The 20289-nt window shown below is 45.1% G+C and overlaps 1 protein-coding gene across 1 annotated transcript in view; it reads right to left on the bottom strand.

Moving 5' to 3' along the window:
- LOC142243005 (vomeronasal type-2 receptor 26-like) overlaps nucleotides 1-20289 on the bottom strand; it is a 175116-nt gene that overhangs the window by 62545 nt on the left and 92282 nt on the right. The window contains exon 4 of the mRNA XM_075314884.1: nucleotides 467-712. Coding sequence (XP_075170999.1) covers nucleotides 467-712 — 246 coding nt within the window. The remainder of the gene's footprint in view (nucleotides 1-466; nucleotides 713-20289) is intronic.

Here is a 20289-nt window from a genome sequence, read left to right as displayed (position 1 = left end):
TATGTCAGAACTTTAAGGTATTCTTATTAATTAAAAAATTGGTTAACAAGGGAGTGTGAAGGAGTCTTTACTCAACATTGGATTACGTCGGAATTTCAAGGATTTATTTTAATTCATAAATTGGTGAACAAAGAGTGGGAAGTCTTTATTTAAATAAACTATTATTTTCCTTTGTCGGTGTTTTCAAACAGAACATTTACAGGGTTAATAATGGGGATTTCCGATGAACGCTTGTCCATTCCTAACTCCTGTGTTTGATGCTATCTGTCAATTCACAGTTGACGTCAACCCCAAAAGTAGTACCCTGATTGCCACTGCACCGGGACAATCAGGAAAAGTCGGGCAAAATGTCAATTTGGCTTATGTAATAGATGCACCACTTCTGGGGTGGCTGCGGGCTGGTATTTTTAGGTAGAAAGACCCAAGTAAACAATGAGACAAGCTGTTTAATATCTTGGTGACTTACCTTATTATTCAACCAAGTTATATGTAAAGATGAAATATTCAGTTGTTCATCTGGTGGATGGGATCCATCAAATTTACCAACAATTGCTGTGAGTCCTACTATAGTGTCTGATCCTGTAGTATTGTGACGTAGTTTAGTTATAAAATGAAGAATCTCTAACATCTCAGGTATTTCACCTTTATCATTAAAACATACTTTCTCTGTCTTCGAATCATTGATACATAAAAGCTTCATGAAATGTTTCAACTACAACATAATTAAAATAAAGATTTTGCTATGAAATTATTCAGATTCTATAAAACCACATATAGGTTATAAGTATATTATATATTAGCATTTGAAAAAAAACAGTTATATGTTTTGCATGAAGACTAGAAGCTAACAGTAGTGTTGAGCCACCCCCCCCAGTGTTCGAGTTCGGTTCGGTTTGTCGAACGGCGGGTCAGTTCGACGAACACCTTTGAACCCCATTGAAAACAATGGGAGGAAAACACAAACACATACAAACACACAGAAAACACCTTCTAAGGTGTCCAAAAGGTGACAAACAACTCATAAGACACCACAAACACATGGAAAAGTGACAAGTACATACGGTATACTCATGCAAAAACAAAAGAGCTGGATTGAGTAAAAGAAGGAGGAGACACAGATATAGGCAAGTCATGCCCTTCTAAAATCATCTAAAACACAGCAAGTGGACTCCAACCAGAGTCTCCTTTTTTCCAAAAATTGGGCCACAGACACCACTTTAGTGGCATCAGTTGTCCCCCAGTTGCAAACTTGACCTGTTGATTTGCATGAGGCACAATTAAAATCCACAAGCCTTTACTCTCCCCAGGATGACACAGGGGTAGAAAAGTCCTTGCTGATCAATGACTTGTTCATCTTGATGAATGATCATCTAAAACATAGCAAGGAGACTCACACCAGAGTCTCCCTTTTTTCCAAAAATCGGGCCACAGACACCACTTAAGTGGCATCAGTTGTCCACCAGTTGCAAACTTGCCCTGTTGTCCACCAGTTGCAAACTTGCCCTGTTGATTTGCATGAAGCACAATTAAAATCCACAAGCCTTTACTCTCCCCAGGATGACACAGGGGTAGAAAAGACCTTGCAAATCCATGACTTGTTCATCTTGATGAATGTTAGTCTCACCACATTGTCACTGGACAGACGCGTGCGCTTATCTGTCAGCAAAGACCCAGCAGCACTGAAGACACATTCCGAGAGAACGCTGGCTGCAGGATACGACAAAATCTCCAAGGCGTAAGTTGCAAGCTCAGGCCATTTTTCCAGATTGGAAGCCCAAAATGAGCAAAGCTCAAGTGCAGAGTCATGGAATCGATATTTACTTGGAGATACTTCTGTATTATCTTCTCCAGGCGTTGACTATGTTTCAGACTTCTTGTCTCTTGTGACCTTGCAAAGGATGGTCAAAAAAATTCATGAAACGTTTCCATAAAATTGCTGTTACCACCAGAAATGGTGTTGCTGGTACGGTTTGTCTGATGATGACTCGACAGTCTCATGGTTGGCAAGTTAGAACTGTGAGATTCACTCTGTGCACCACTGGTGTTAAGTGGAAAAGCCGAGCTAAGATTGCATAACAGCTTCTGCTGATACTAATGCATATGTGCGTCCCTTTCTATGGCTGGAATAATTTCCTCAAATTTTGACTTGTACCGGTGATGTAAGAGTGTGGCAACCCAGTAGTCATCATTACTTCTAATTCAGACAATCCGAGGGTCATGTTGTAGGTAGTGCAGCAAGAAGGCGCTCATGTGTCTTGCGCATTGATGAGGACCAAGTCTTTGCTGTGTTTGTGGCGGCGAGGTGATAACCAAGCTTCCTTCCTCTGGCCTCTCCCCCACCTCGAACAACCGAAATGTGATCAAGGTCTCCCTCATCTGCTGAGTCTTCCATGCACATCAACAGTTCGTCCTCCATTTCTTCCTGGGCTCCAGCATCTTTTTCAACAGTTTGGCTGCTACCATGCGCCCTTGTTAATCCCTCTCCCCCACCATCCCATGCCTGCCGCCTTGGTGATGCAGAACATCTGGACCTTGTAGATCTTGTTATCCCTTGCACATATGAATCCTCCTGTATTTCCTCCACTTCCTCTTGTCTGACCACCTGACTCCAAATACTGTTTATAGTGAGTTCCAGCATGTAAATGACTGTAATTGTCATGCTGTTAATGGCATTGTCAGCGCTAAATATCTTCGTCGCCATGTCAAAACTGTGTAGAAGGGTGAATAGGTCTTTGTTCTGAGACCACTCCAGCAGTGTGATCTGCCCCACCTCTGCATCTCGTTGGCCAAGGCTATACGTCATAACTAGAGATGAGCGAACTGGTCACGGTTCGGCTCGAGATCGGTTTCGCCAAACAGAGGTCTCGTTCGAGTTCGGTTCGGCAAACCGATTCGGCGAACCACTCGAACCGCATAGGAAACAATGGGAGGCAATCACAAACACATAAAAACACCTAAAAAACACCCTCAAAGGTGTCCAAAAGGTGACAAACAACTCACAACACGACACAAACACATGGGAAAGTGACAAGGACATATACTCATGCAAAAACAAAAGAGCTGGACAAGGAAAAAGAGGAAGAGACACAGATATAGGCATGGCACGCCCTTCTAAAATCATGTAAAACACCGCAAGGTGACTCCAAGTGGAGTCTCCCTTTTTTCCAAAAATTGGGCCACACACACACCCACCCCTTCAGTGGCAGCACTTGTGCCCCAGTTGTACACTTCACAGGTAAATTTGCATCAAGCACATTCAAAAATACGCCATACTTAACCGTCCCCAGGATGACACTGGGGTAGGTAGCTAAGTCTTTGCTGATCCCTGCTCTGTTCATCTTGGATCATTTTTAAAATCAATGTAAGCAAGGGTTACTGCAAGCGGAGTCTCCCTTTTTTCCAAAAATTGGGCCCCACACACACCCACCCCTTCAGTGGCAGCACTTGTGCCCCAGTTGTACACTTCACAGCTAGATTTGCATCAAGCACATTCAAAAATACGCCATACTTAACTGTCCCCAGGATGACACCGGGGTAGGTAGCAAAGTCTTTGCTGAACCATGACTTGTTCATCTTGGCTCCTTTTAAAAAACACAGCAAGCAAGGGTTACTCCAAGCGGAATCTCCGTTTTTTCCAAAAATTGAGCCACACACACACCCACCCCTTCAGTGGCAGCACTTGTGCCCCAGTTGTACACTTTAGAGGTACGTTATTCCCATTAACAATATTTTATTAAAGATATAAAACACACCATCAGGTGACAAACAACTCACAACACAACACAAACACATGGGAAAGTGACAAGGACATATACTCATGCGAAAGCAAAAGAGATGGACAAGGAAAAAGAGGAGGAGACACAGATATAGGCATGGCACGCCCTTCTAAAATCATGTAAAACACCACAAGGTGACTCCAAGCGGAGTTCTCCCTTTTTTCCAAAAATTGGGCCACAAACACACCCACCCATTCAGTGGTAGCACTTGTGCCCCAGTTGTACACTTCACAGCTAGATTTGCATCAAGCACATTCAAAAATACGCCATACTTAACCATCCCCAGGAGGACACCGGGGTAGGTAGCTAAGTCTTTGCTGAACCATGACTTGTTCATCTTGGCTCCTTTTGAAAAACACAGCAAGCAAGGGTTACTCCAAGCGGAGTCTCCCTTTTTTCCAAAAATTGGGCCACACACACACCCACCTCTTTAGTGGCAGCACTTGTGCCCCAGTTGTACACTTCACAGCTAGATTTGCATCAAGCACATTCAAAAATACGCCATACTTAACCGTCCCCAGGATGACACCGGGGTAGGTAGCTAAGTCTTTCCTGATACCAGCTCTGTGCATCTTGGATCATTTTTAAAAACAATGTAAGTAAGGGTTACTCCAAGCGGAGTCTCCCTTTTTCCAAAAATTGGGCCACACACACACCCACCCCTTCAGTGGCAGCACTTGTGCCCCAGTTGTACACTTCACGGCTAGATTTGCATCAAGCACATTCAAAATACACAAGCATTTACTCTCCCCAGGATCACACAGGGGTAGTAAATTCCTTGTGGATCCATGACTTGTTCATTTTGATGAACGTTACTCTGTCCACATTGTCACTGGACAGACGTGTGCGCTTATCTGTCAGCACATACCCAGCAGCACTGAAGACACGTTAAGAGACAACTCTGGCAGCTGGACACGACAAAATCTCCAAGTCGTAAGTGGAGAGCTCTGGCCATTTTTCAAGATTTGAAGCCCAAAATGAGCAAGGCTCCATTTGCAAAGTAATGGCATCGATGTTCATTTGGAGATACTCCTGTAACATCCTCTCCAGCCATTGACTATGTGTCAGACTTGTTGTCTCTGGTGGCCTTGCAAAGGAAGGTCTAAAAAAATTATGAAAAGATTCAATAAAAATGCTGTTACCAGCACCAGATATGGTGCTACTGGTACGGGTAGACTGTTAAAGATGACGAGACCGTCCCATGTTTGTCAAGTTACAACTGGGAGATTCACTCCCTGCACCTGCACGGTTGTTTGGTGGAAAAACCGAGCTAAGATTGAGTAACAGATTCTGCTGATACTCCTGCATACGTGCGTCCCTTTCTATGGCTGGAATTATGTCACAAAATTTGGACTTGTACCGGGGATCTAATAGTGTTGCAAGCCAGTAGTCATCATCACTTCTAATCTTGACAATACGAGGGTCATGTTGGAGGTAGTGCAGCAAGAAGGCACTCATGTGTCTTGTGCAGCCATGCGGACCAAGTCCACACTGTGTTTGTGGCATAGAGGTGCTAACCGTTCTTTCTTCCTCTGACATCTCCCCCCAACCTCTTTCAACTGAAATTTGACCAAGGTTGCCCTCATCCGCTGAGTCTTCCATCTCTATGGACAGTTCTTTCTCCCTTTCTTCATGTTCTCCTGCACCTTCCTCAACATTTCACCTGCTACCATGCGCCCTTGTTGATCCCTGTCCCCCATGGTCCCATGCCTGCCGCGTTGGTGATGATGAACGTCTGGACCTTGGTGATGTTGTTGTGTCTTGCGCATATGAATCCTCCTGTAGTTCCTCCCCTTCCTGTTGTCCCACCCCCTGACTCCAAATAGTGTTTAGCGTGTGCTCCAGCATGTAGGTGACTGGAATTGTCATGCTGATAATGGCATTGTCAGCGCTAAACATATTCGCCATGTCGAAACTGTGCAGAAGGGTGCATAGGTCCTTGATCTGAGACCACTCCATCAGGGTGATCTTCCCCACCTCTGCATCTCGTTGGCCCAGGCTATATGTCTTGACGTATTGCACCAGGGCTCGGCGGTGCTGCCACAGTCGCTGTAACATGTGGAGAGTCGAATTCCAGCGTGTCGGCACATCGCATTTCAGGCGATGAACCGGCAGGCCGAAAGACTTTTGGAGCGATGCAAGTTGCTCAGCAGCGGTGGTTGAACGGCGGAAGTGAGCAGACAGTTTTCGTGCCCTGTTCAGAAGGCCGACTAGGCCGGGATAGTGTGTTAAAAATTGCTGGACAACAAGGTTTAACACGTGAGCCATACAAGGCACGTGTGTCACCTTGCCCAGGCGAAGGGCCGCACCCAGGCTTGCAGCATTGTCGCACACGGCCTTACAAGGCTGCAGGTTGAGTGGAGACAACCATTTCTTAAACTCAGTCTCCAGATCTGCCCACAACTCAGCCGTTGTGTGAATCTTATTTCCAAGACATTTCAAGCTAAAGACCGCCTGATACCGTTGCGCTCTGCTGCCAGCAAAGTAATGAGTGGTGCGTGATTCCTTCTGCGCAGTTAGAACGCTGGTGGCCTGACCAGGCAGGCTTGGGGCGGAGGTGGAGGACCCAGATGAGGTGGAGGAGGCAGAAGCAGGGGCGGAACTTGGACAGACAGAGGATTGACACACAATTCGTGGGGACAGCAAGACTTGTGCAGCAGACCCTTCACCATCTATCACCATAGTTACCCAGTGCCCAGTCAGCGACATGTAATGTCCCTGTCCATGCTTACTGGTCCAAGTATCGGTGGTGATATGCACCCGTTCACACACAGAGTTTCTCAAGGAAGCGGTGATGTTGTGTGCGACATGCTGGTGTAGCGCAGGCACACCTTTATTAGAGAAGTAGTGGCGACTGGGCATCTGGTACTGGGGCACAGCGACAGACATAAGGTCTCTAAAATCCTGTGTGTCCACCAGGCGGAAAGGCAGCATGTCGGTAGCCAAGAGCTTACAGAGGGATAAAGTCAACCTCTTAGCTTTGTCATGGGTTGCAGGAAATGGCCTTTTATTTGTCCACATCTGAGGGACAGAGATCTGGCTGCTGTGTGTAGACGGTGTTGAGTAGGGTGTCCCTGGAAAAATGCAGGTTTGTGAGGAAAGTGCAGGTGGAGACATGATGTTGCCTTCATCCAACGTTGGTGCTATCGATGTCTGAGAAAGCTGTACACACGCACTTGTTTCCCCTTCCAAACCAACTGACGACCTACCAAGCAAACTGCCTGTTGCGGTTACAGTGGTGGAAGTTGTGCGTGGAAAACCAGGTGTGACAGCTGTCCCCACAGTCCTAGAAGATGAAGAGCGCGTGGATGTACTGGAAGGGGCAGGCGGTGGATGGTCCACTCTGCTAGGCCGCATTGCAGCACGGTGAGATTCCCACTGGGAAATATGATATTTAGTCATGTGACGATTCATGGAAGAAGTTTTCAAACTGCTGACGTTTTGCCCTCTACTAACAGAATCACGACAAATTTTACAGATTACATAATTTGGGCGATCTTTTGCTATGTCAAAAAAGGACCAGGCTAGGCAAGGCTTATAGGGCATGCGACCTGCTGATCCACCCCGACTAATGCTCAGAGGCAGAGTGGTGGCTGAGGATGCAGTTGTAGACGTGCTACCAGTACTCATCCTCTGTGCAGTAAGGCGCAAGGTAACTTTGTCGTCAGTTGCATCCTCCTCCACCGCCTCTGTTGACTTCCTCGAGTGCCTGACTGTGGGTTGACAGTAGCTGGGATCTAGAACTTCCTCATCAATTGTTGTGTTTGCACTCCCCTCACCCTCAGACCGAGCCTCTTCTTGCCCTGACCGAATATTTAAGTTGTTATCCCAATCTGGTACCTGCGTCTCATCGTCATCAGTATGTTCCTCATTGTCTATAACAACAGGTATTACAGTTTGTGAAGAAGGGTCAACATTATGCTCAGAAACTTATCCTCATGGCCTGAATCAGAGTCACAAAGGTTCTGGGCATCACTGCAGACCATTTCCTGGTCTGTACTCACTGTAGCTTGGGAGCAGACCTCTGATTCCCAGGCTATAGTGTGACTGAACAGCTCTGCAGACTCAACCATCTCATTTCCACCATACTGTGCCGGGCGGATGGAGACTTCAGAGCTGGGAGAAAGCAAGTGAGATTGGGCTTACAACTCAGAGGACTGGTGTTTTTGGATGCAGTAGTTGAGGTGGTGGAGAGGGCACTTGTTGGACCACTTGAGATCCATTCCAGCATTTTCCTTTTTTGGCCATCATCTACCTTTATTCCAGTTGTTCGTGTCCGTAAAAAAGGGAGCACATCGGATTGTCCATGGTAAGTAGTAGACATCTTACTTTTGCTGGAAGATGTTCTATCATCAGCAGATGTTAATGGAGCTTTGCCACCTTCCCCACGGACAAACCCTTTTTTTCCTTTTCCAACACGCCTCTTCCCCTTTCCACCAGCATCTGTCATTTTGCCACTCATTTTGATTGCGACAAGATTGTGCACTTAAAATGTGGTAGTAAAAATTGAGAGGTGGTGTAGATTGCAGCAGTGATCTAGCTTTATTAACAGCAGAATAAACAACAATAACTATCCCTGACAATGCAACTACGGCCCTTAAACTGGCAGCATAGTTTGCTAGTGTAATGGCTTAATAACAATGAGTTTGAGTGTTCAATGCAGAGGTGCTGCAAATAGGTTTGCACTAGTGGGACACTAATGGAAGTCCAACAGCCACTTTTAGGATGCCACTAAGTTTCCTCAGTGTTTGCTAGTATAATGGCTTAGTAACAATGAGTTTGAGTGTGCAATGCAGTGGTGCTGCAAATAGCTTTGCACCAGTGTGACAATAATGGAAGTCCAACAGCCACTTTTAGGATGCCACTAAGTTTACTCAGTGTTTGCCAGTATAATGGCTTAGTAACAATGAGTTTCAGTGTGCAATGCAGTGGTGCTGCAAATAGCTTTGCACCAGTGGGACACTAATGGAAGTCCAACAGCCACTTTTAGGATGCCACTAAGTTTCCTCAAAGTTTGCTAGTATAATGGCTTAGTAACAATGAGTTTGAGTGTGCAATGCAGTGGAGCTGCAAATAGCTTTGCACCAGTGGGACAATAATGGAAGTCCAACAGCCACTTTTAGGATGCCACTAAGTTTCCTCAGTGTTTGCTAGTATAATGGCTTAGTAACAATGAGTTTGAGTGTGCAATGCAGTGGTGGGGCAAATAGCTTTGCACCAGTGGGACAGTAATGGAAGTCAAACAGCCACTTTTAGGATGCCACTAAGTTTACTCAGTGTTTGCTAGTATAATGGCTTAGTAACAATGAGTTTGAGTTTGCAATGCAGTGGTGCTGCATATAGCTTTGCAGCAGTGGGACACTAATGGAAATCCAACAGCCACGTTTAGGATGCCACTAAGTTTCCTCAGTGTTTGTTAGTATAATGGCTTAGTAACAATGAGTTTGAGTGTGCAATGCAGTGGTGCTAGAAATAGCTTTGCACCAGTGGGACAATAATGGAAGTCCAACAGCCACTTTTAGGATGCCACTAAGTTTCCTCAGTGATTACCAGTATAATGGCTTAGTAACAATGAGTTTGAGTGTGCAATGCAGTGGTGCTGCAAATAGCTTTGCAGCAGTGGGACACTAATGGAAATCCAACAGCCACGTTTAGGATGCCACTAAGTTTCCTCAGTGTTTGTTAGTATAATGGCTTAGTAACAATGAGTTTGAGTGTGCAATGCAGTGGTGCTAGAAATAGCTTTGCACCAGTGGGACAATAATGGAAGTCCAACAGCCACTTTTAGGATTCCACTAAGTTTCCTCAGTGTTTGCTAGTATAATGGCTTAGTAACAATGAGTTTGAGTGTGCAATGCAGTGGTGCTGCAAATAGCTTTGCACCAGTGGGACAAAAATGGAAGTCCAACAGCCACTTTTAGGATGCCACTAAGTTTACTCAGTGTTTGCTAGTATAATGGCTTAGTAACAATGAGTTTGAGTGTGCAATGCCCTGGTGCTGCAAATAACTTTGCAGCAGTGGGACACTAATGGAAGTCCAACAGCCACTTTTAGGATGCCACTAAGTTTCCTCAGTGTTTGCTAGTATAATGGCTTAGTAACATTGAGTTTGAGTGTGCAATGCAGAGGTGCTGCAAATAGGTTTGCACTAGTGGGACAGTAATGGAAGTCAAACAGCCACTTTTAGGATGCCACTAAGTTTACTCAGTGTTTGCTAGTATAATGGCTTAGTAACAATGAGTTTAAGTGTGCAATGCAGTGGTGCTGCAAATAGCTTTGCACCAGTGGGACAATAATGGAAGTCCAACAGCCACTTTTAGGATGCCACTAAGTTTACCCAGTGTTTGCTAGTATAATGGCTTAGTAACAATGAGTTTGAGTGTGCAATACAGTGGTGCTGCAAATAGCTTTGCACCAGTGGGACAATAATGGAAGTCCAACAGCCACTTTTAGGATGCCACTAAGTTTCCTCAGTGTTTGCTAGTATAATGGCTTAGTATGAATGAGCTTGAGTGTGCAAATGGCAGGAGGGTACAGTGGCAGGGTTGTGGGTTTGGGTAGAGGAAAGGAAGCCTCACTTTCTATCCCTCCTAATGGGGAAATGCAGCGAGGAAATTCCTGACCTTAGCTACACAGATGCTGTTATCTTATGTAGCTGTGAAAATCTGTTTTCACGGACCTGACTGTCACCTATGGCTCTGAGCCTGCTGTAATTAGCCCTTACAAGAGCTGAAAGAAACTGCTATCCCTATTCTGTATAGCGCTGTGTATAGAGCGTACACAGCAGTATCGGAGACAGGAGCTACGCCAGCGGTGTTTGACACCCAGACGCAGAAGGCAGATAATGGCGTCCAGATGGGAAGATGCCCGTATTTACAATGCAGGGACATGTGACATGGACATCCACCCACACATGCCGTTGCTTCTCTGGCTAAAAGTCCACTTAGCTGTGTGTGTGTCTGGGATTGGCTGACATGCTGGCCCGCTCCACAAACGCGCGCACTTAGGGAAGGAAGAAAAGGAAAAAACAAAAAAAAATGGCGATCGCCATTATCCCAACAGCAGTGATCTAAATGCGCTGTTCCCGCACACTATACACTGAAATTTCATAATAGTGTGAGTCACAGTGTGACTTACACTATTACAGCGGAAAGCCAGCTAGTAATTAGCTTGGCTTTTTGCTTCTAGAACTGTTCTCGAACGTAACTAGAACTATCGAGCTTTAGCAAAAAGCTCGAGTTCTAGTTCAATCTAGAACAGCCCCCAAAATCACTCGAACCATGAACTGGAGAACCGCGAACCGCGCTCAACTCTAGTCATAACGTATTGCAGCAGTGCTCCGCAGTGTTGCGACAGTCGCTGCAACATGTGGAGAGTCGAATTCAGTGTCTCGACACATCGCATTTCAGGTGGTGAACCGGCAGGCCGAAAGACTTCTGGAGCGATGCAAGTCGATCAGCTGCACCGTTGAACGGAGGAAGTGAGCACATAGTGACCGTGCCCTGTGCAGAAGCCCATCTAGGCCGGGATAATGGTTTAAAAATTTCTGGACAACAAGGTTCAACACGTAAGCCATACAAGGCACGTGTGTCTTCTTGCCCCGGCAAAGGGCCTCACTCAGGTTTGCAGCATTGTCGCACACGGCCTTCCGTGGCTGAAGGTTGAGTGGAGACAACCATTTACGAAACTCGGTCTCCAGAGCTGACCAAAACTCAGCCGCTGTGTGACTCACATTTCTTAGACATTTCAACGTAAAGACTTCCTGATGCCATTGAACTCTGCTGTCAGTATAGTAAGGAGGTGTGTAAGATTCCTTGTGCGCAGTTACAACGCGGTTAGCCGGACCAGACAGGCTTTGGGCTGAGGTGGAGGACAGAGACGAGGTTGAGGAGGCAGAAGCAGTGGAGGAACTTCTACATACAGAGGATTGACGCACAACTCTTGGGGACAGCAATACTTGTACAGCAGACCCTTCTCCATTTCTCAGCATAGTTACCCAGTGCCCAGTCAGCGACATGTAAGGACCCTGTCCATGCTTACTGGTACAAGTATCGGTGGTGAAATGCAGCCTGTCACACACAGAGTTTCTTAAGGATGCGGTGATGTTGTATGCAACATGCTGATGTAGCACAGGCACACCTTTCTTGGAGAAGTAGTGGTGACTGGGTATCTGGTACTGTGGCACTGCGACAGACATAAGATCTCAAAAATCCTCTGTGTCTACCAGGCGGAAAGGAAGCATTTCTGTAGCCAAAAGCTTGCAGAGGGGGAAAGTCAGCCTCTTAGCTTTGTCTTGGCTAGAAGGAAATGGCCCTTTACTTGTCTACAACTGAGAGACCGAGGGCTGGATTCTGTGCTGAGATGGCGTTGAGTAGGGTGTCCTATGAATACTGCTAGTCTGTGAGGAAAGTGCAGGTGGAGACTAGAGATGAGCGAACCGGTCGCGGTTCGGCTCGAGGTCGGTTCGCCGAACGGGGGTCTCGTTCGAGTTCGGTTCGTCGAACGTTCGACGAACCGAACTCGAACCAATAGGCTATAATGGGAGGCAATCACAAACACATAAAAATGCATTTTAAATGTACACAAACAGTTAATAAACATTGCCATAACACTTACCAGTCCTCGCGATCCCTTCTGCACTCTGTCTTCTGCCGCTATTCCATCCGATGATCGCTGAATCCTCCCGGTGACGGCACTGCCAGCAGAGAAGCAGGACCTATCGTGACGTCAAAATAGCCATGCGACCAGTCATGTGGCTATTATTTTATTGGCTACAGACTGGTCACATGACTATGACGCGTCATGTAGGACCTACGAGTGCATCACTCCGGTACACGGTGCACATATGTGTATCGCCGTGTACCGGCGACATGCTCTAGCACACGGTCGACTCCCCATGACAAAGCCGGTCATTAACGGAGATCACCGTTGCCATAGCAACGCAGTTAGCGGTGACGTCACCGCTAACCGCGGCTCCGAGAGCACCGTTGCTATGGTAACGCGTCTGTCAGCGTTACCGCTGTTACCGCTGACAGCCAGCACTGATCACTCACGGAGTGAAGGCTGCATGCTGCTTCCCAATTGTAGTGAGCATTGTAGTGAGGATGAGGTTCCCCAGCCCCAAGTGATGAGCTGGTGAACCTCATCCTCACTACAATCGTCACTACTACTACACTAGTGAGGATTGTAGTGAGGATGAGGTTCCCCAGCCCCAAGTGATGAGCTGGGGAACCTCATCCTCACTACAATCGTCACTACTACTACACTAGAAAGAAAGAAGACAGAAGAGCAGGATCGTGGAGGGCTGACAGGGGGTAATAAAGATGGAGTCTCTAATGTGTCTGTGTATTTATTTCTATTAAAGTATTTTTTCTCTGTGTGGTGTTTTTTTTAACCCTTTATTGGAGATTCTTAATGGCCGGGTCAAACGTGCCTGACATTAAGAATCTCTGGCTTAATATTGGCTAGTAAAACAAAGCCAGTATTAACTCATGATTACCCAACAAACCACCCGGCTCCAGGGCTGTTGGAAGAGTTGGATACAGCGCCAGATGATGGCGCTTCTATGAGAGCGCCATTTTCTGGGACGGCTGCGGACTGAAATCCGCAGCAGAGGCGCCCAGAAACCTCGGGCTAACCTGTGCTGCGGAATCCAATCCCCAGATGCCTAGTTGTACCCGGCTGGACACAAAAATGGGGCGAAGCCCACGTCATTTGTTTTTTAATTATTTCATGAAATAAGTGAAATAATTAAAAAAAAAACGGGCTTCCCTATATTTTTGGTTCCCAGCCGGGTACAAATAGGCAACTGGGGGTTGGAGGCAGCCCGTGGCTGCCTGCTGTACCTGGCTAGCATACAAAAATATGGCGAAGCCCACGTCATTTTTTTGGTGGGCAAAAAAATTCTGCATACAGTCCTGGATGGAGTATGCTGAGCCTTGTAGTTCTGCAGCTGCTGTCTGCTCTTCTCCATACAGATAGACAGCAGCTGCAGAACTACAAGGCTCAGCATACTCCATCCAGGACTGTATGCAGAAGATTTTTGCCCCCTGAAAAAATTATGTGGGCTTTGCTATATTTTTGTATGCTAGCCAGGTACAACAGGCAGGTACGGCTGCCCCCAACCCCCAGTTGCCTATTTGTACCCGGCTGGGAACCAAAAATAAAGGGAAGCCCTTTTTTTATTATTTCATGAATTTCATGAAATAATTAGAAAACAAATGATGTAGGCTTCGCCCCATTTTTGTGTCCAGCCAGGTACAACTAGGCAGCTGGGGATTGGAATCCGCAGCACAGGTTGGCCTGAGCTTTCTGGGCCCCACTGCTGCGAATTGCAGTCTGCAGCCGCCTCCGAAAATGGCATTTTCATAGAAGCGCCATCTTCTGGCGCTGTATCCAACTCTTTCAGCACCTGCCTGCTATACCTGGCTAGCATACAAAAATATGGCGAAGCTCACGTCCTTTTTTTGTAGTTTTTTGGCAAAAAAAATAAAAAATACTTCCCTGGATTTTCCATTGCCAGTGAAGGTAACACCAAGCAGTGGGGGTTAGCAGCCAGTAGCTGCTTGGATTACCCTTAGCTAGCATTACAAAAAATGCAGCGGGAGCCCATATATATTTTTTTTAATTATTTATTTAAATAACTAAAAACAAAATGGGCTTCCCTGTATTTTGATTGCTGGACATCACAGTGCTGTAAAAATAAATCTTTAAAAAAATGACGTAGCGCTCCGCGGTATTTTTGATTCTCAGCGCAGATAAAGCAGACAGCTATGGGTTGCCACCCCCATCTGCCTGCCGTTACCTTGGTTGGCAATCAAAATACAGGGAAGCCCATTAATTTTTTCTATTTAAAAAAATAGTTAAAAAAAAAAATGACGTTGGGTCCCCCCATTTTTGATAGCCAGCTAGGGTAAAGCAGACGGCTGTAGCCTGAAAACCACAGCTGGCAGCTTTACCGTGGTTGGGGATCCAATGTGGAGGTCCCCTCAGGCTCTTTTTTATAATTATTTTATAAATATTAATAATTACACAATAAAAGTAGGGTCCCCCCCAAATTGGATCACCAGCCAAGGTAAAGCGGACAGCTGTGGTCTGGTATTCTCAGGGTGGGAAGGTCCATAGTTATTGGGCCTTCACAGCCTAAAAATAGCAGGCCGCAGGCACCCCAGACGTGGCGCATCCACTAGATGCGCCAATCCTGGCGCTTCACTCCAGCTCATCCTGTGCCCTGGTGCAGTGGCAAACGGGGTAATAAATCGGGTTGATACTAGCTGTAAAGTAACCTGAGATCAAGCCCAGCAGTTTGTGATGTCATGGCGTCTATTAGATACCCAACATCATAAACTGTCAGTACTAACAAAAAAAAAAATCGACAAAAGAAATTTATTTGAAAAAACAGTCCCCAAAACATTTCCTCTTTCACCAATTTATTGTAATAAAAAAAAATAAAGGGGTCCCACGACGACTCTGGACCGTCTAGAATATGGGGGGGAGACACTCAGGGAACGTATCCCCCATTTTCTAGGAGTGCGGACCCTTCATGTGAGGAGTGTGGGTGCAATGAATCTGCACTCACTCTTCTCGGGTCCACAGCAGCAGAGTCAATGTCGTAATGGTTGCTACCAAAGCTGCAATGCCCTGCTCATGAGGTAAGGGCATGCCTAATCAGGAGAACTACTGTAGAGGAAGCTCTGCTCACTGGTATATAGGTGCTAAGAGGTAATAATAGATAAAATTAGTGAGTAACCTCGGCACTCTAAATCTCCCAGACTAAGTCAGTAAGTCACAACGGATAGTAATGCAAAATCACTCTTTATTGGTCCGTATTAAGAAAATTTTTTTTTTCATAAGCATATATGTTTTTGTCCAAAACAAGTTACAAATGACGTTTCGGCCTGAGCCTTCGTCAGATTGGACTTATCTGCATGTAATCATGAAAAATGACAATAATCAGTATCACATAAGAGTGAGAGAACAATAACATAAACTCGAACAATGTAGAGGTACAATTGGGATGCAGCAAAAAAATTGCAACACAGCAAGAAATGAAACACATGATACAAATGTCATTATACAGTACAAGGACAATATAGTAATGACAAATATGGGGTCAGAGTAGGCTTAGACAGCTCTGGTACGAAAGAGATGTCAATCATAAAGTAACATGTGCAGTAGGTGTAGAGCTACACTATGCATGGCAGAGCTAATGGGTAGACCGACCATAGAAAAAGAACGGAGAAAAAGTGGAGAAAAAGTGGAGAAAAAATGGAGAAAAAGTGGAGAAAAAGTGGGGAAAAAGTGGAGAAAAAATGGAGAAAAAAATGGAGAAAAAGTGGAGAAAAAGTGGAGAAAAAGTGGAGAAAAAGTGGAGAAAAAAGTGGAGAAAAACTTGAGAAAAAGTGGAGAAAAAGTGGAAAAAAAGTGGAGAATAAGTGGAGAAAAAATAGGGAATAAGTGGAGAAAAAATGGAGAAAAAAATGGAGAAAAAAATGGAGAAAAAGTGGAGAAAAAGTGGAGAAAATGTGGAGAAAAAGTGGAGAAAAAAATGGAGAAAAAATGGAGAAAAAGTGGAGAAAAAGTGGAGAATAAGTGGAGAAAAAGTGGAGAAAAAGTGGAGAAAAAGTGGAGAAAAAAATGGAGAAAAAGTGGAGAAAAAGTGGAGAAAAAGTGGAGAAAAAAATGGAGAAAAAGTGGAGAAAAAGTGGAGAAAAAGTGGAGAAAAAGTGGAGAACAAGTGGAGAAAAAATGGAGAAAAAAATCGAGAAAAAAATGAAAAAAAGTGGAGAAAAAGGGGAGAAAAAATGGAGAAAAAGTTGAGAAAAAGTGGAGAAAAAGTGGAGAAAAAATGGAGAAAAGGTGGAGAAAAAGTGGAGAAAAAAGTGGAGAAAAAATGGAGAAAAAGTGGAGAAAAAGTGGAGAAAAAATGGAGAAAAAGTGGAGAAAAAGTGGAGAAAAAGTAGAGAAAAAGTGAAGAAAAAGTTGAAAAAAAGTGGAGAAAAAGTGGAGAAAAAATGGAGAAAAAAATGGAGAAAAAGTGGAGAAAAAGTGGAGAATAAGTGGAGAAAAAGTGGAGAAAAAAATGGAGAAAAAGTGGAGAAAAAGTGGAGAAAAAGTGGAGAAAAAAATGGAGAAAAAGTGGAGAAAAAGTGGAGAAAAAGTGGAGAAAAAAATGGAGAAAAAGTGGAGAAAAAGTGGAGAATAAGTGGAGAAAAAATAGAGAATAAGTGGAGAAAAAAATGGAGAAAAAAATGGAGAAAAATTGGAGAAAAAGTGGAGAAAAAGTAGAGAAAAAATGGAGAAAAAGTGGAAAAAAAGTGGAGAAAAAGTGGAGAAAAAGTGGAGAATAAGTGGAGAAAAAAATAGAGAAAAAGTGGAGAAAAAGTGGAGAAAAAGTGGAGAAAAAGTGGTGAACAAGTGGAGAAAAAAATGAAGAAAAAGTGGAGAAGTGGAGAAAAAGTGGAGAAAAAGTGGAGAAAAAATGGAGAAAAAAAATAGAGAAAAAAATGGAGAAAAAAATGGAAAAAAAAGTGGAGAAAAAGTGGAGAAAAAATGGAGAAAAGGTGGAGAAAAAGTGGAGAAAAAAAGTGGAGAAAAAATGGAGAAAAAGTGGAGAAAAAGTGGAGAAAAAGTGGAGAAAAAGTGAAGAAAAAGTTGAAAAAAAGTGGAGAAAAAGTGGAGAAAAAATGGAGAAAAAGTGGAGAAAAAGTGGAGAAAAAATGGAGAAAAGGTGGAGAAAAAGTGGAGAAAAAAGTGGAGAAAAAATGGAGAAAAAGTGGAGAAAAAGTGGAGAAAAAATGGAGAAAAAGTGGAGAAAAAGTGGAGAAAAAGTAGAGAAAAAGTGAAGAAAAAGTTGAAAATAAGTGGAGAAAAAGTGGAGAAAAAGTGGAGAAAAAGTGGAGAAAAAGTGGAGAAAAAATGGAGAAAAAGTGGAGAAAAAGTGGAGAAAAAGTGGAGAAAAAGTGGAGAAAAAAATGTAGAAAAAGTGGAGAAAAAGTGGAGAAAAAGTGGAGAAAAAATGGAGAAAAAAATGGAGAAAAAGTGGAGAAAAAGTGGAGAAAAAGTGGAGAAAAAAATGGAGAAAAAGTGGAGAAAAAGTGGAGAAAAAGTGGAGAAAAAAATGGATAAAAAGTGGAGAAAAAGTGGAGAAAAAAATGTAGAAAAAGTGGAGAAAAAATGGAGAAAAAGTGGAGAAAAAGTGGAGCAGCCTTTGGTGCCTTTCATGTGGCACTAAGGGGTACTTAGCTTTGTATTTAGCCAAAAAAATGAAAAAAAAAATGACAAAGAGTTCCCCCTAGTTTTGTAGCCAGCTAGGGTAAAGCAGACGGCTGCAGCCTGCAGACCACATCTGGCAACCTCACCTTGGCTGGTAATCCAAAACTGAGGGCACCCCACGCTGTTATTTTAAATTAAATAAATAATTAAAAAAAAAACACGTAGGGGTCCCCCAAAATTGGATCACCAGCCAAGGTAAAGCAGACAGCTGGGGCCTGATATTCTCAGACTAGGGAGGTCCATGGTTATTGGACTCTCCCCAGCCTAAAAATAGCAGGACGCAGCCGCCCCAGAAGTGGCGCATCCATTAGATGCACCAATCCTGGTGCTTCACCCCAGCTCATCCCGCGCCCTGGTGCGGTGGCAAACATGGTAATATATGGGGTTAATACCAGATGTGTAATGTCACCTGGCATCAAGCCCTGGGGTTGGTGAGGTCAGGCGTCTATCAGATACCCGACATCACCAACCCAGTCAGTAATAAAAAAAAATAGACGACAAACACATTTTTATTTGAAAAAACACTCCCCAAAACATTCCCTCTTTAACTAATTTATTAGAATGAAAAACAAATCCAGGTCTGGTGTAATCCAAGGGGTTGCCATGACGATCCACACTGTCCCAGTCAATGAAGAGCAGGATGTTCCCCATTGGCTGGGAGAGCAATGCAGTGACCTGAGCTAACATCAATGGGTCAGCCCAGGTCACTGCAGGGCATGACAAGTGCTGCTGTCAGCGAGGTACATTACCTGCGCTGATCACCAGCACACTGACAGCACCTGTCACTGAGTTCAATGACTGGCGCCTTCACACCAAGTATCGCGAGAGGCCCGTGACGTCACCGCTAGTCAGTCTCGGGTCGGAAGCGAGAGAAGGTGATGTGACAAGCGGCGGCCATGGAGGACAGTGACAGCGCTGAGGTCGGCACTTCATCACCGCAGGTAAGCTGAGCGGGACCATGTGTGTGTGTGTGTGTGTGTGTGTGTGTGTGTGTGTGTACGTGTGTACATGCCGTGGGCAGGAGGGGGTGGAGCGAGCTGAGCGGGGAAGTGTGGGCTTCCTGCACGTAACTAGGATAAACATCGGGTTACTAACCAAAACGCTTTGGTTGGATACCCGATGTTTATCTTGGTTACCAGCTTCTGGCAGGCTGACAGCGATGGCTCCTGCACACTGTAGCTGTAAAAAGCCCTGCTTTTTGCTGCTAGAACCGTTCTCGAACTTATCAAGAACTATCGAGCTTTTGCAAAAAGCTCGAGTTCTAGTTCGATCTCGAACAGCCCCCAAAATCACTCGAGCCTAGAACTGGAGAACCTCGAACCTCGCTCAACTCTAGTGGAGACATTATGTTGCCTTTGTCCAAAGGTGGTGCTCTCGATGTCTGAGAGAGCTCTACACCAGCAGCTGTTTCCCCTTCCAAAACAACTGACAACCCGCCAATCACACTGCCTGTTGCTATTAAAGAGGTGGAAGGTCTGCGTCGCAAAGCATGTGTGACTGCTGTCCCCACAGTCATAGAGGATGAAGAGCACGCGGATGCACTAGAAGGGGAAGACAATGGTTGGCCCGCTTTGCTAGGCCGTATTATAGCACAGTGGTCTTCCCACTGGGACTTATGCTTGTTATCCATGTGACGGTTCATGGACGAAGTAGTCGAACTAGTGAGTTTCTGGCATCTACTAGCCAATGATAGCAATGCCGAGCGCGATAGTACCCGCTTCCCGTTGCACATACAATATCTTGTGATAGCTGCAGTTGCGAACATTATTGCTACGGCAGCTTCACACGCACTTACCTGCCCTGCAACGTCGCTCTGGCCGGCGACCCGCCTCCTTCCTAAGGGGGTGGGTCGTGCGGCGTCACATCGATGTCACATGGCAGGCGGCCAATAGAAGCGGAGGGGCGGAGATGAGCGGGACATAAACATCCCGCCCACCTCCTTCCTTCCGCATAGCCGGTGGAGGCAGGTAAGGAGACGTTCCTCGCTCCTGTGGCTTCATACACAGCAATGTGTGCTGCCGCAGGAACAAGGAACAACATCGTACCTGTCGCTGCAGCTAAATTATGAAAATGATCGACAATACGCAGATCACCGATTTACGACACTTTGGCAATCATTTATCGGTGCATCTAGGCTTTACACGTTATGACATCGTTACTGGCGCCGAATGTGCGTCACTTTCGATTTGACCCTGACGACATCACAGTACCTATGTCGCAATGTGCAAAGTACCCCTTA

This window comes from Anomaloglossus baeobatrachus, chromosome 1 (assembly GCF_048569485.1).
Source record: "Anomaloglossus baeobatrachus isolate aAnoBae1 chromosome 1, aAnoBae1.hap1, whole genome shotgun sequence".
Lineage (NCBI taxonomy): Eukaryota > Metazoa > Chordata > Amphibia > Anura > Aromobatidae > Anomaloglossus > Anomaloglossus baeobatrachus.
This window is presented reverse-complemented; position numbering and strand designations above follow the sequence as displayed.